Source organism: Enoplosus armatus, chromosome 16 (assembly GCF_043641665.1).
Source record: "Enoplosus armatus isolate fEnoArm2 chromosome 16, fEnoArm2.hap1, whole genome shotgun sequence".
Taxonomy (NCBI): Eukaryota; Metazoa; Chordata; class Actinopteri; order Centrarchiformes; family Enoplosidae; genus Enoplosus; species Enoplosus armatus.
In genome coordinates this window covers 594,708-607,597 of record NC_092195.1, presented here as the reverse complement: position 1 = coordinate 607,597, position 12,890 = coordinate 594,708, and the positions used below count along the sequence as shown (strand labels likewise).

At 43.6% G+C, this 12,890-nt stretch overlaps 1 protein-coding gene and 1 non-coding gene across 3 annotated transcripts in view; one reads left to right on the top strand and one right to left on the bottom strand.

Moving 5' to 3' along the window:
• gabbr1b (gamma-aminobutyric acid (GABA) B receptor, 1b) overlaps positions 1 to 2,607 on the bottom strand; it is a 102,262-nt gene extending 99,655 nt beyond the window's left edge. The window contains exons 1-2 of one of the 2 annotated variants that reach the window (XM_070921872.1): positions 2,529 to 2,607; positions 2,060 to 2,062 (exon numbers count right to left, since the gene is read on the bottom strand). In XM_070921872.1, the coding sequence (XP_070777973.1) occupies positions 2,060 to 2,062; positions 2,529 to 2,607 (82 nt within the window). The remainder of the gene's footprint in view (positions 1 to 2,059; positions 2,063 to 2,528) is intronic. The other variant, XM_070921874.1, reaches the window with a different exon arrangement.
• A 3,944-nt stretch (positions 2,608 to 6,551) lies between these two features.
• On the top strand, positions 6,552 to 6,623 carry trnap-ugg (transfer RNA proline (anticodon UGG)). Its single transcript has one exon. It is a non-coding gene; the product is annotated as a tRNA-Pro (tRNA).
• Positions 6,624 to 12,890: the final 6,267 nt, after the last annotated feature.

Sequence of the window (12,890 nt, the reverse complement as noted above, 5' to 3'; positions counted from 1 at the left end):
TAGAGGCCAGAAAAGACCATGAGACGTGACTCCCATAGCTAACAACCCCCACCCCCCGCCCCCACACTGCTCGGCACAAAGAGGAAATGACAGCTCACTGATCTGACGGCAGGTTTATGTCTGAATTACAGAGATCTGACATCTGCCTCTGAGCATTAGCGTCAAAGCATGAGCTCGGATGTAAAAGCACCATAACGAGCACTACGACTTTACAGCAAATAATCATTAGTGGTTTCATCTCCCGTCGGTTGCAGATTGGTTTGTAAATTGGTGCTAGGTCTGTCTGCCAAGCTGGGCTGTTCGAGGTGGGAAATGGTGCTTGTCCAGTAGAGTCTCAAGTGCTGTGGCAGCAATTTCATGCTCAGGGGCTGACTGATATGACAGAGGGAAAAGGGCCAGATACATGACTATAGAATACTGAATACACAAAGACACGCAGATCCGGCACCTCCCCGGAAAGATCCATTTAGTCGCTCATTGCTGATACCTGCACAGTCCCGTGAACCGAGGATGTATGATCGCTGTATGAGTTCAAAACAGTTTCCAGTAAGGAGTGCTCCTACCTAAATGTGGTATGCAAGGCTTGAGCTGCACCTTAAAAACTATTGCCCTTTGTTTGTCTTCTTCTCTGGTGCGGTAGTCAGGGAAAGAGTTACAGTGCAGCAAGGGAGGACTTGCATAAATTACAATGCAGAGCTGTACGGACAGTGGAAAGAAATGTGCAAAAATGCATAGATTTCAGAAGTGGAAGTGTTTCAGTGCACCTGTGGAGTTACCCACATATAGGGAGACTCATCATGCATGCCTCATTTTGGACTGAGGAAAGCCCAACATGGACTGAAGGCGGCATGGTGGTGTCGCACGGGAGGTAGTACAGGTAAGAGTTAGGGGTTCAAACCCCCCCCCCCCATGTCGAGGTGGCCTTGAGCAAGACGCTGAACCCCCAAGTTGCTACCAATGGAGACCAGCACCTTGCATGGCAGCTCGGTGAGTGAATGGGTGAATGAGACCCTAACTGTAAAGTGGTTTGGGAGCCATGTAGGTTGAAAAGCGCTTTATAAGTGAGACCATTTATTCACAGTCTCTACAGCCCTGCAATGTATCAAATAGAGTAAAAAAAAGAAAAAGGAATTTAGACTAGAGTCTGGATTTTAAATACTTCTCTGTGTGCTGCGAGTCCTTCCTTGCTCCTCTTACCTAACAGATAGTTTGTGTATGCTTTCCCATATGACCCAACAGTGACCGTTTCCTGTCAACATTGGTTTCTTTTTTTAACCATGACAGGCCATGGTGACGAGGGTTCCCTAACCATAATAAAGAGATTGTTTTTAAACACACAGTCAGGCAGCAAACCGTTCTGTGACACTAAGCTGGCAAGTTGAACTGATTGATCCCTTCCACTGTGATGAGTGGATAAGCCAGCCATCAAACAGCTGACTGATCAAATGCTACAAGGACTGCGCTTGTGCGTTTCGGTGGTGGTTGGTTTGCAGTGGTGGAAGAAGTAGTCAAAGCGACACCACCGTGTAAAAATACTCCGTCACAAGCAAAATTCCTGCATCCAAAATCCTACTTAAGTAAAAGAAGAAAAGTATTAGCTTCAAAATATACTTGCAGTACCTAAGGTAAAAATACGCAGTATGTGGTAGTACAAATACCTCAAAATTGTACTTAAGTACAGCACTTGAGTAAATGTACTGCACTTTTTACTCCCCTACATTCATCTGACAGCTGTGGTAGCTGGTTACTTTTCTGGCTAAGATTTTTCATAAAGAAATATATGAGCTCATAAACTACAATGCATTGTTAAAGGAGCAATATTATATTATATCAAATTGGCCACCTGTCAAATTCATTCTACGCTGACTGTAGCTGCGGTTAGCTCAGTTAGCCGTGCGGCCAGTAGTCCCATTGGGTGGCATGGTGGAGCTAGTTCAGGAGAGGCGTGAGTGAGAGGGAGGTCGGGTATCAGCCGGCGTCCACCTCCGGAGGCATGAGCAGGGGTTAGAGCGGGCGGGGTCAGCCTTGGGGTGCCAGGAGCCAAACCCAACAAGAAAACCACCTCTGTGTTGTTGGACTGATGGCAGACTGGATGCTACAGTGACTCACTATCGCATCTTCAGGCACAAAGTGGTATCACGAGAAATGACAAGCGTGGTTAGCATGCTAACTTCAGGTCTAGAACCAGGCTACTTCTGAGGATGATTTTCAAACCTATTTGCATAAGAATCTTAGTGATAAATTAAAAAATGAGACAGTTAAAAACTAAAAGAACAAAGAAAATGGAAAAAACAAACCACATTGGTTATTAGCTCTCTATACAAAGCAGAGCAAAGAGGATTACTGATGGATAAACATCAGGAGACCTTGTGTTGTCATATAAACCCTCTACATATCAACATGTGTGCACACCGTCACATATTCACTAACACACAACAGAGTAGCAGAGAACAGGCCCACAGAGCATCCGCCGTGCCACTGCAGCCACAAATGTTTTGTTGAGGCAACTGGAGGCGGCGCGTCATTACCAGCAGATGTGTTATGTGCAGACACGCTGAGTGGGGGCAACACGGCGGAGAAGAAGAGGAGAAGAAAGGACAGCGCCATCCCTCGACCTGAAAATCAAAACACAGAGAGGGAGAATAATTCAAAAGGAGGAAGCTGTCGGGGGGGGGGGGGGAGAGAAACAGCATCTGCTCCAGGAAAACAGCATGGGGAAAAAAAGGAAAAGGAAAGATGTGCACCTAAAGCACCGTCGGTGATGTATCATGTATATATAAGCTCATTTTGTTGTTTTGTGTTTTTTTGTTTTTTTATTTCAGTGGATTTATTTATTGGTTTATTGGTTTGTCAGGACTGATATGCATCACGCTTACTTAATACGTGGATTGATTCTTTTGTTCATTAAAAGTGCTGAATAGATAAAGCTAGTGTCGAACCTGTGATGACTGAAGAGAGCGGATTTCACAGTTTTTATATTTAGAGATGGGTTGCTTGTTTCCACTTTATGCGACTTCGAGGGAAGCTTTCAAGGATCCACCTGCTGAAGCCCGAATGCAGCAAGAAAGATGTCTGACAATGTTACACTCTCCTCAGAAGAAAAACAACACCATTAGCCATTTAGTCCAACATTTATAGCCCTTTTCTACAGCAGGAACTTAACAACCTGTAACCTGGGGCTTACCATAACCTAAACCTTTAAGAACCTTGTGAGGCTTTGATGGGTTTTTTTTTTTTTCTTGCTAGGAGTTTAGAAAAACCTTGATGCTTTCATTTTATTACCATGCGTTCACAGTAATTAAGCTTTACAAGCAGCAGCAAGTCATACGCTGATGTTTTTGCCCGAGGTTTCACCTCTCAGGTTACATAAAGTCCACCATTGTATCCTGAAGGGTGGAATTATACCTGCAGCCTGAGAGGAAGACCTGCAGGCACTATATATGAATATATATATATTTCTTAAAAAGGTCCACTCTCGATCCACAGATTTTAGCCAACTATAGACGTCTAAGCCCCCCTTTCTCTCTAAGGTCCTTGAGAAAGCAGTCACCAACCAGCTGTGTGACTTTCTACATCACAATAAGCTATTGGAGGACTTTCAGTCAGGTTTCAGAGCTCATCATAGCACAGAGACAGCAACTGGTGAAAGTTACAAATGACCTTCTAACTGCATCAGACAAAGGACTTGTCTCTGTACTTGTTTTGTCAGACCTTAGTGTCGCATTCGACACCATTGACCGTCATATCCTATTACAGAGACTGGAACATTTAATTGGCATTAAAGGAACCGCACTAAGCTGGTTTAAGTCGCATTTATCAGATCTATCTCAGTTTGTACACGTTAACGATGAATCCTCCATGTACGCCAAAGTCAGTCATGGAGTTCCACAAGGGTCTATGCTTGGACCAATACTATTCACCTTATATATGCTTCCTTTAGGCAATATTATTAGGAAACACTCCATAAACTTTCAGATGATACACAGATGATACACAATTATATCTATCAATCAAGCCAGATGAAAGCAATCAGTTAGCTAAACTTCAAGCATGCCTTAAGGACATAAAAACCTGGATGATCGGCAATTATCTGATGTTAAGTTATTGTACTTGGCCCTGAACACCTCCGAAACACATTGTCTATAGTTACTCTAGATGGCATTGCACTAGCTTCCAGCCCCGCCGTACGGAATCACGATATCTTTGATCAGGACATGTCCTTTAACTCTCACATAAATCAAACGTCAAGGACTGCCTTCTTTCACCTCCGTAACATTGCAAAAATCAGGAAGATCCTGTCTCAAACAGATGCAGAAAATTTTTTTACGTATAGGCTGGATTATTGCAATTCCTTATTATCAGGCTGCCCCAACAAGTCCCTTAAGACTCTCCAGTTGATCCAGAATGCTGCAGCACGTGTACCGACAGGAACCAGGAAAAGAGATCATATTTCTCCAGTATTAACTTCTCTGCACCGGCTCCCTGTAAAATCCTTCTCCTCACCTACAAAACTCTTACTGATCAGGCACCATCAAGGGCGTAACCGTGGTGCAGACACTGGAATGTCCCGTGAACCAAGGATGTGTGATCGCTGTATGAGTTCTAAACAGTTTCCAGTAACGAGTGCTCTTACCTAAATGTGGTATGCAAGGCTTCACCTTAAAAAAATTGCCCTTTGTTTGTCTTCTTCTCTGGTGCGGTAGTCAGGGAGAGAGTTACAGTGCAGCAAGGGAGGACTTTCATAAATTACAATGCAGAGCTGTACGGACAGTGGAAAAACTGAATGCCCAAATTCAGTTCTGGGCCAAAGCAGTTGGAGCTCAAAAACAGAACGTGTGACAACAGACACGAGGACAATTAACATTTTGATATGTTCCTGCAACGGAAACGGGCTATTGATGCAGCCTTTGTTTACCTAGGTTCGGAGGAGGTTTGGGTGGATGGTTTGACACAGGAGACCGCCATTTGCATTCCATCTCCTACCAACAGTCAACCCTGATTTCTTGTTACCATGACCACAAGTTTTACTAGATCACAAAAAAAAACGCCTATATGAAGCATTTTTGTAATGACTCTTACGTATTTATTGAACTGTCTAGTCTGTTACTGGAAAGTTAAACAAGGACAGAATAAAACTTCAAAGCAGTTGACACACCATCAGCCTGGTGCTTACCTCCGCAGTTCTGGGGGCCCACTTTGCCCAGTTGGTAATCCAGCCTTGCAAGTGCCTAGATAAGCCTACTTTATTGGGTTTTTCTTTAAGGGAGGAAGTGGGGAGGGGGGAATTAGAACAAGGAAGAATAAAATATTTGACTGGAATATTTGAGAGCTTGGGAGTATATTTTTAACTAATGACAGCCCAAAATGACACAAGTATTTTAATGGGCTCCCCAATGAATAGATATGTCATTATACCGGGAAGCCATCAACCTACAAAGGGTTGCATTAGTCAGCTCCCAGCACGGCACACACGGGGACTTATAGGTTCAACTACATCCTGGGCATTTGAGGAGGCATAATTGCAGCACAATTAAAAAAAAAGGTACTGATCATTTATTTTGACCCAAGTGCAGTGGCTTGATTAAAAGAAAGGAGAAGCAGGGCCGGAAAGAGAACACAGGAGAGTGCTGAAGCATGTCTTTGTCTTTTCTCTCCATCTGGTATTTAAAATGAAATGGTGGAAAGACACAGATCAGGGAGACAGCGGCGGCAACGGCGGCAGCAGCAGCAGCAGCAGCAGCAGCGGCGGTGACTGACTAATATGATATCAGACTCCAGAAACTGCATGTTAATGATCCCAGCACTCAAACTGCTTTTCTGACAGCAGGAATCCTGGCAAACTGCAGGCTTTGCTTCTTCCATACATGCACCTGTGTTATGCTCCCTCACAACTCTGAAAGCCTTTTTATTGCCTCTGCGAACTCAGCCGTGAGACAGCGAAGGCTGAATTTCAGTTTTTCTCTCATTTGAAATAATTTGATACATTTTCATTGCGCGCGAGTCCAGCAGCACAATAGCACAACACGCAGCCATAACTACATGACTAAATGACTATGACCAGAGAATGCAACTGCCTTTATAGTTGCCTGCCCAGAGGGGAAATGTGAAATGGCTGTCAGAGAGCAAGGGTTCCTGTTGCTTGACTGCTACCGTGCTCTGCTGCAGTGCATAGGTGAAATCTCATTCTGCGATGGTTGGGAGAACAGTATCGACTGGTTCATGGTGCATTTAGATTTATGCAGGGGTCTCCGTATCAATGTATTCGCATCTTTAATGTTGAAGCCGGGTTCCGATTCGTATCAGTGAATCGTTACACCCCTAGAAAAAGGTCTGTCTGGTAGTGTCACGTGAAATTCTGAAACTCTTCCGTTTTTTATTCTTTTTCTGTAGAACCGCCTCCTGCCCATCCACCCCCAGCCCCCAATCATTGCCGCTGCCCACTTCCCAAACTAAATGAATTACTGTATACTACTATAGAATCAAGATTACTTTTAAAAGCCAAGACAAAACAATGTGAGGATGTTTTCTACCTAAACAATAGGTGTATCAGTGGCTCGTTGGTCTAGGGGTATGATTCTCGCTTTGGGTGCGAGAGGTCCCGGGTTCAAATCCCGGACGAGCCCTTTAACTTTGTACAAATTCTCCCCGGGGATCAATAAAGTATTTCTGATTCTGATATTACACAGAAAGTGGGGAAAAAAAGAGGTACAGTAAAGGTACACTATATACAGCTCCTTGTGTTGTTTCATATTTGTTGCCGGTGTGGCTGACGCTCACACTTGTTTCTTCAGACTCCGTGGGCACAATTTGCAGAAATTGGAATCTGTACTGATTTATTCATAACAGTCTTTCAAATATTCATGTGCAGTAGTTGCATTTGTTTTTTGTTTTTTTTAAATTGCAGCCGGTGTCACTACCCACGCTGGCAAGCCGGTTGCCGTAAATCCTCAGGCGCTGTGAGCAGTGCGTGAGCGTCGTTACCTCTTGCAAGAAGTAACGGCGTTCACGTTCATTAGTTGCAAACAGGTACATTCAGTGAACGCCGCTCTTTTAGGGGGTTCTTACGCAACACTGGGCGGGGCAAAACAAACAAAATAGCACCAATGATGATCTTAAATTAAAAACAAAATCTTAAGTGAAATCAGGATATTACCAAAAATTATCTTCACACTTCGTCCACAAACTTTTCCTGCAAGTGGCAGCACACGTACATACACGCAAATATGTGCACACACATACACAATCACTGACAGGTGACACACAGCAGAGAGGCAGTCTCCTCCTCTGTCAAAGGAAGCAAGATGCTGGCTAATTCTGTTGCCTGGTAACCATTCACACACACACACACACACACACACACTCTTTCCTGTGTGTGGAAGCTTCTCCACATTTAACCACCGATGATGGTTTGTCTCCTCTGGTTGCCATCACAGCATCACCCCCCCCCCCCCCCCCCACCCCTTTCAGCACTGACAGGCTGAAAAACAGCAGACACCACCTCCCACCAGAGCAAACTTGCAAGTGGGACATCAGACATGTCACATGTCTCAAGGGACAGATTTCCATTATGGTGACCAGAATTGTCACAATTTCCAGTATTATTATTACATTTAGGCGCTTGGGACGGTCTCAAACACTGCGCGGAAGACAGTCCCATTGAAAAGCTTAGGGAAGCTTAGCTCTGTGTTGTCGTTTTTTTTATTGGAACCAAACCAACCAGTTAGTCTTCATCCTTTAAATCTTTTCTCGTCAAAGACCAAAACACGCCGTTGGAAAAAATATGTGGCTTGTCCAAGTTTGTTTTTGAGTGTGGCCGGACTGGACTACCACTGCGGTTCTCTCTAACCATAAGTTGCTGCTGTGTTTTCCATTCCATTTCTATTAGCCATGGCAGAGGCTCGAAGGATCAGTCTGTGAGTTGGTCCACTATGTTCACCAGAGGATGTATCCTAATGACTTTGGTGATTCCGTGACCTTTCCTCTAGCACCGCCGTGAGGAAAAAAAAAATCAGATGCATTGCCGCGAAATTTGGTTCTGAAATTCATATTCAATTCAGGACGAACTGTAATCACTTTTGGTGATCCCCTGACTTTTCACCATACGTTGTTTATGGCTAAATACCTGCAAAACCAATGACACTCCCGTCAACCTCAGCTGTACTTTCTGTTTTAGTGGTAATAGGCAAATGTTAGAATGCTAATTATAAACCATGTTTCCAACTCTTTATCTAGGAATATCAGGTCAAAATGTCCAACGTGCAAAACACAATGACAGAAAATCCACAGAACATTCATTCATTTTTTTTTGTTTTTTTTGGACATATGCCAGTTTAATCTTTCCTCATCAAAATTATCATTATTAGATTACAGGAGGGTCTTAATTACTGATACGGGGATAGGATTTTATCCGTAGTGCCCACTCCTACACCATCTACATGGCTGCTGTAGATGTTGCTGCTCCTCCTTAATGCAAAGGAGCATTTCCAAAGCTTCCCATGGCTCAGTAGTAGGGGTTACAAGCGTAGAACCATGTAATTCACTGTTTTTCATCGAACACGAGGAGCTGATCTCAAAAATACTGCACCGAAATAACAACATATTTCCATGCATGAGTCATAGGAGTGTCTATACTGTCCACGATAGCTGCCTGCGTTCTCTGTGTTGCTGCTGCCAATTGGAGCAGCCAAGTTGACTTGTCTGGTGGCATAACCACAGGACAGTTGGGCTGAGACAAGTTTCACTTTCTCCCCTCCAGCTCCCAGGAAGCATCACTGCAGCTCAGTCGACTACCGCATATATACATATATATAGCTATATAGCTGGAAGTCACTTAGGACATTATGGATGACTTCCCAATTCATGATGCACCCTTTTTGTTGTCAGTGTCAGAACATCAAAGGTCTAGGGAGGTTGCCCTCAACAGTGAGCATACATGATAAGGAGCTCAACACGAATGCCGAGGGCCAACTGTTGATGCAAGATGCTGTTTCATCACAGCACATCTAACAATGCCCAACCTTGAAGTAGCTGATGAAAATGCAAAACATTCCAGAACTACCAGGACATTCCAGATGAGGAAAAGCAGTTAAACTCAGGTATGCAAACCTGACAACATCCTGAGCCTGAAGATTCATCCGCAACGGCTGACCGAGTCCTGTTGTCTAACGAGTGTTGGGCCCAACAACTCAGTGCATGCACCTACTCCCTACGAGGGGCTGGTCTGATGCTGTGTTCAAGTCTTAGACAATGGATGGTAGAGATGGAAAGACTTCCATGTATAAAGACACGCAAGGACTCATGTCACTGGACATTCATGTCACGATGGTCGTATGACTGCAGTATTGGTTGGTTGTATGATAGTTTTATGTTTCTGATTTTTTTCCCCTATTTTATCATACAAAGCGAGTATCTGCATCTGTTGTTTACATTTCATCAAAATATCTGAATTCAGATTTCGCTAGAAATGAACAGGGCCCTACATTGGAAATTGTTGGACATTGTCTAGACCGCTTCATTTTCTTTATCCCCTCACAGAGAAGGTCAGGTATTCTACTGTGCTGTGCCACTGGGGGCGCATATGGAGTTCTTTGCACTATTACGCATGGCGCAGTGGAACCCTTATTGTTTTTCATCTTGTGAAGTGGGCGCATGGGACCAAGTGAGGCATAGACTATATCCTGCTTTTATCCCACTAGCGATAGCCTTAAGGCACACACACCGGGGACGTGACGAAGAAACAACACAAAAATGCAAAATACTCGGCTGCAAATATTTTGCATCAGAAGTATTCATACCGGCAGCGATGCGAATATAGATGAGAGGGAAAACGAGTTCCTGCGGAGGAAAATCAAACTGCTGGAGCTGCAGATCGCCAGGTACCGAGGGATCGGAGGGCTCCAGCCGCTTCCTAAAACGACAGTTTGGGGAAAAAAACATACTGACGTGCGAATTTATCGCACAAAAAAAAAACACGCCCCCAGTGTGTAAAGGCCTTTAGAGGGAAAAGCCTATACGATATAGAACATCCAGGTTCTACGAGAATAGGCACAGCCCCCTGAGCTTCGGGCCTCACTGGGTCTTTAAATAGCTGAAGAAAAAGCTGTTTTTGGGAGCTGACTGTCTGGTCCAATTTATACACAAGGTGGGGCCGAGGTGAAGCCCACACAAAGCGTGGACTAAAGTTTTTCTAGTGCTGTACTCTTCATATCTGTGTAACCCATGTGTTTACAATTAAATTGTTTACAAGAGCAAAAATGTCATCATTAATTTTGCTCTCAAAGTGCACCAGATTGACGTATTTAACTTCAAAATGCACTAAATTTTCCCCTAGAGGGTCCCGCGGTCCATCCACCACATTCTCACTAAATCCTGAGGGAAACACGGCACATAACAAATCCCAATTTAACCCCCGTACACTGCCATACTCTTCATATGAGTTAAGCAGCTCACAAAATAATACAGCGTAATATTTGAACCTGGCGACCTGTCTAAATTAATAAATACATTTTTTTGAGTAATAAATCATGATTTGCAGAGGTGGGTAGTAACAAGTTGCATTTACTCTATTACTTAGGAAACTTTTGAGTAAATTGCACTTGTTGAAATAGTTTTAATGCAGAGAAAAATCATTACTTTTACTCCTGCCCCTCTGTCATCCTTCATGACTCTGTTCATAGCAGAATAATGGCTGGTCCTACGGCGGGGTCTTTAGATGAGAGAAAGCATTCATGGCCTCTGTTTTTTTCTTTTTCCACCACAATCAAAACACAGAGACATGAACAGGAACCTAGATTTGTTAGTGGATAATAACGAGATTTCAAAGGAAATATACAAGAATACCAGTCTTCTACACTTTGCCCGAAATGAATCAAGACCCTCTTAACCCAAAAGGGAAACCTACAGTGTCAGCTATAGGCTCAGTGACTGAGAATATTTCAAAATTCATAGAATCCTTCTTCGAGCCCTGTGTAAGAAGTTCATTCGGGATACTACAGATATGATTAAAATACTAAAAGGGAATAGAGAGAAAAGGAAAAAGGAAAAGACAGACGATATTCTATGTTATTCCTCACAAGCACACCAGTTCAGGCACATAATCAGAAAACACACGGCACACATGGTATATCTTGGGGCTTATATCTCCTCCTTAGATAGTTGACAGGCGGCTGCGTCTTGATTTGCTACACAGCAAATGGATTCCCCCGTGATCTCCCCAGCTGCCTCGCAAGTTAATGTGATTTGGGGCAGCAGGACCACTTACCACATTCCCACATTGGTGGTGGTAAATGCACCTCTAAGACCGTTCGCCGACCGCAGCAGAAGAAGAGAGCATTACCGTGACATGAAATTACATCTACCATGATAGACTTTGGCCGTATCGCCCACCCCTCGTAAGACATCTGAGAGAAGAGGTACAAAAAGGGGCAAATATGGTTGAAATCCCATATTCCCCTGTTTTATGTGTGGGTATTGGCTTGATAAGCGAGGAAAAACAGGTGCGGCCTGTGGATTAAAACAGCAAAAAAAAATTAAAGTTCAAGCTTTAAACAGGTCATTTCAGCAAGAACAGACCATCACAAGCTCAGCAAAAAGTTTTTTTTTTGTTTTTTTTACAGTGCTTGGCCAAAGAAAACCTTTCTGAATGGAATCACATAGAATACAAAAAGCAAGGGCCTCAAAGCCTTTCCAGCAGTTGATCATCAATTAAAATGAAAGCGAATTTGTTTTTTCCTCCCCCAGCTCTCACTGGGCTAGATCAAGAATCACTGGGTATAAAATGCGCCTGAAATTGGCAACAAGTCAGCACCTCCAAGCACTACCAGCACAGTCTGCAACGCCCCAGTCGGACCAGAGGGTGGCGCCGCAAAATTCACTCTCGAGTCTTCCATGAAATAGGTGGTGCTGGATTTCTTAAAGTACTGCTGTCATCCATAAAGCGTATCCAAAAACTTCTACCTTGAAATTTGATCAATCACCACCTTCCTGTGGCTTAAAGGGCGTATGCTCCCTCTGTTTCCTGATCAGTTGTAAATGTGAGACAGGTGTTCAAAGGGTTTCAGTGACAGTAGGTTCGTAAATGTGTTCAAAAAATAAAAAATAAAAGAAGTGAGAGCAGCAGAGTAGTGAGTATGACATGACTGTTGTTGTTCTGATGGGAGTTAGTGCTGTAGAAATGTACATACATTGTATTATACTGAATTTACCTTATGAGCTATTATTAGTGTAGGTGATTCCACTCCCCCTCAATGTTATTTATTGACTCGTGACTGGCCATAGCTATGATTTGAGACTTGGCAATTCTTTGAATACCAGCATTATTTGAGAATGTATGGTGTCTTGAACCCCCCCCCCCCCAAATTCATTATTTCTATTATATTTCATAGACATAAGCAACAAAAACTAACTGACTTGTGAACGGAGTTCTGCGTTCTCTCAATAAGCAGCCACATGGAAGGACGCCATGCATACAGAGTCCTGGACAGCAGCTTTAAATATTCAGAGCCAGGCAACACACCTTGCCTTCCTTATCAACGCGGCTTTTATCTGGAGCCCCCGTTGGAACAGCTACCATCCTTTCTCACTGAAGATAAATCTCTTGGATTCTGGGGGAAAAAAATCCAAAACGCCAATTCTCATTCTGCCAAAATCACTGGGGACGTCTGAGTTTCAGAGGGAAGGAGCGGCTCCGGGACGTGACTAGACATGAGGCAACAGAGGGGAAACGGCCTCAATGTGAATCCAATAAGACTCCGCGCATTAGCCAGACGATAATGTGTTCACACAGATTCAGCTTTCGCTGTCCACCCACACCAGACTTGTACACTGCATTCTAAACCACACACACAAGCACTTTTTCTTTTTTTTTTAATTAGACAGGCCAAAATCCACGC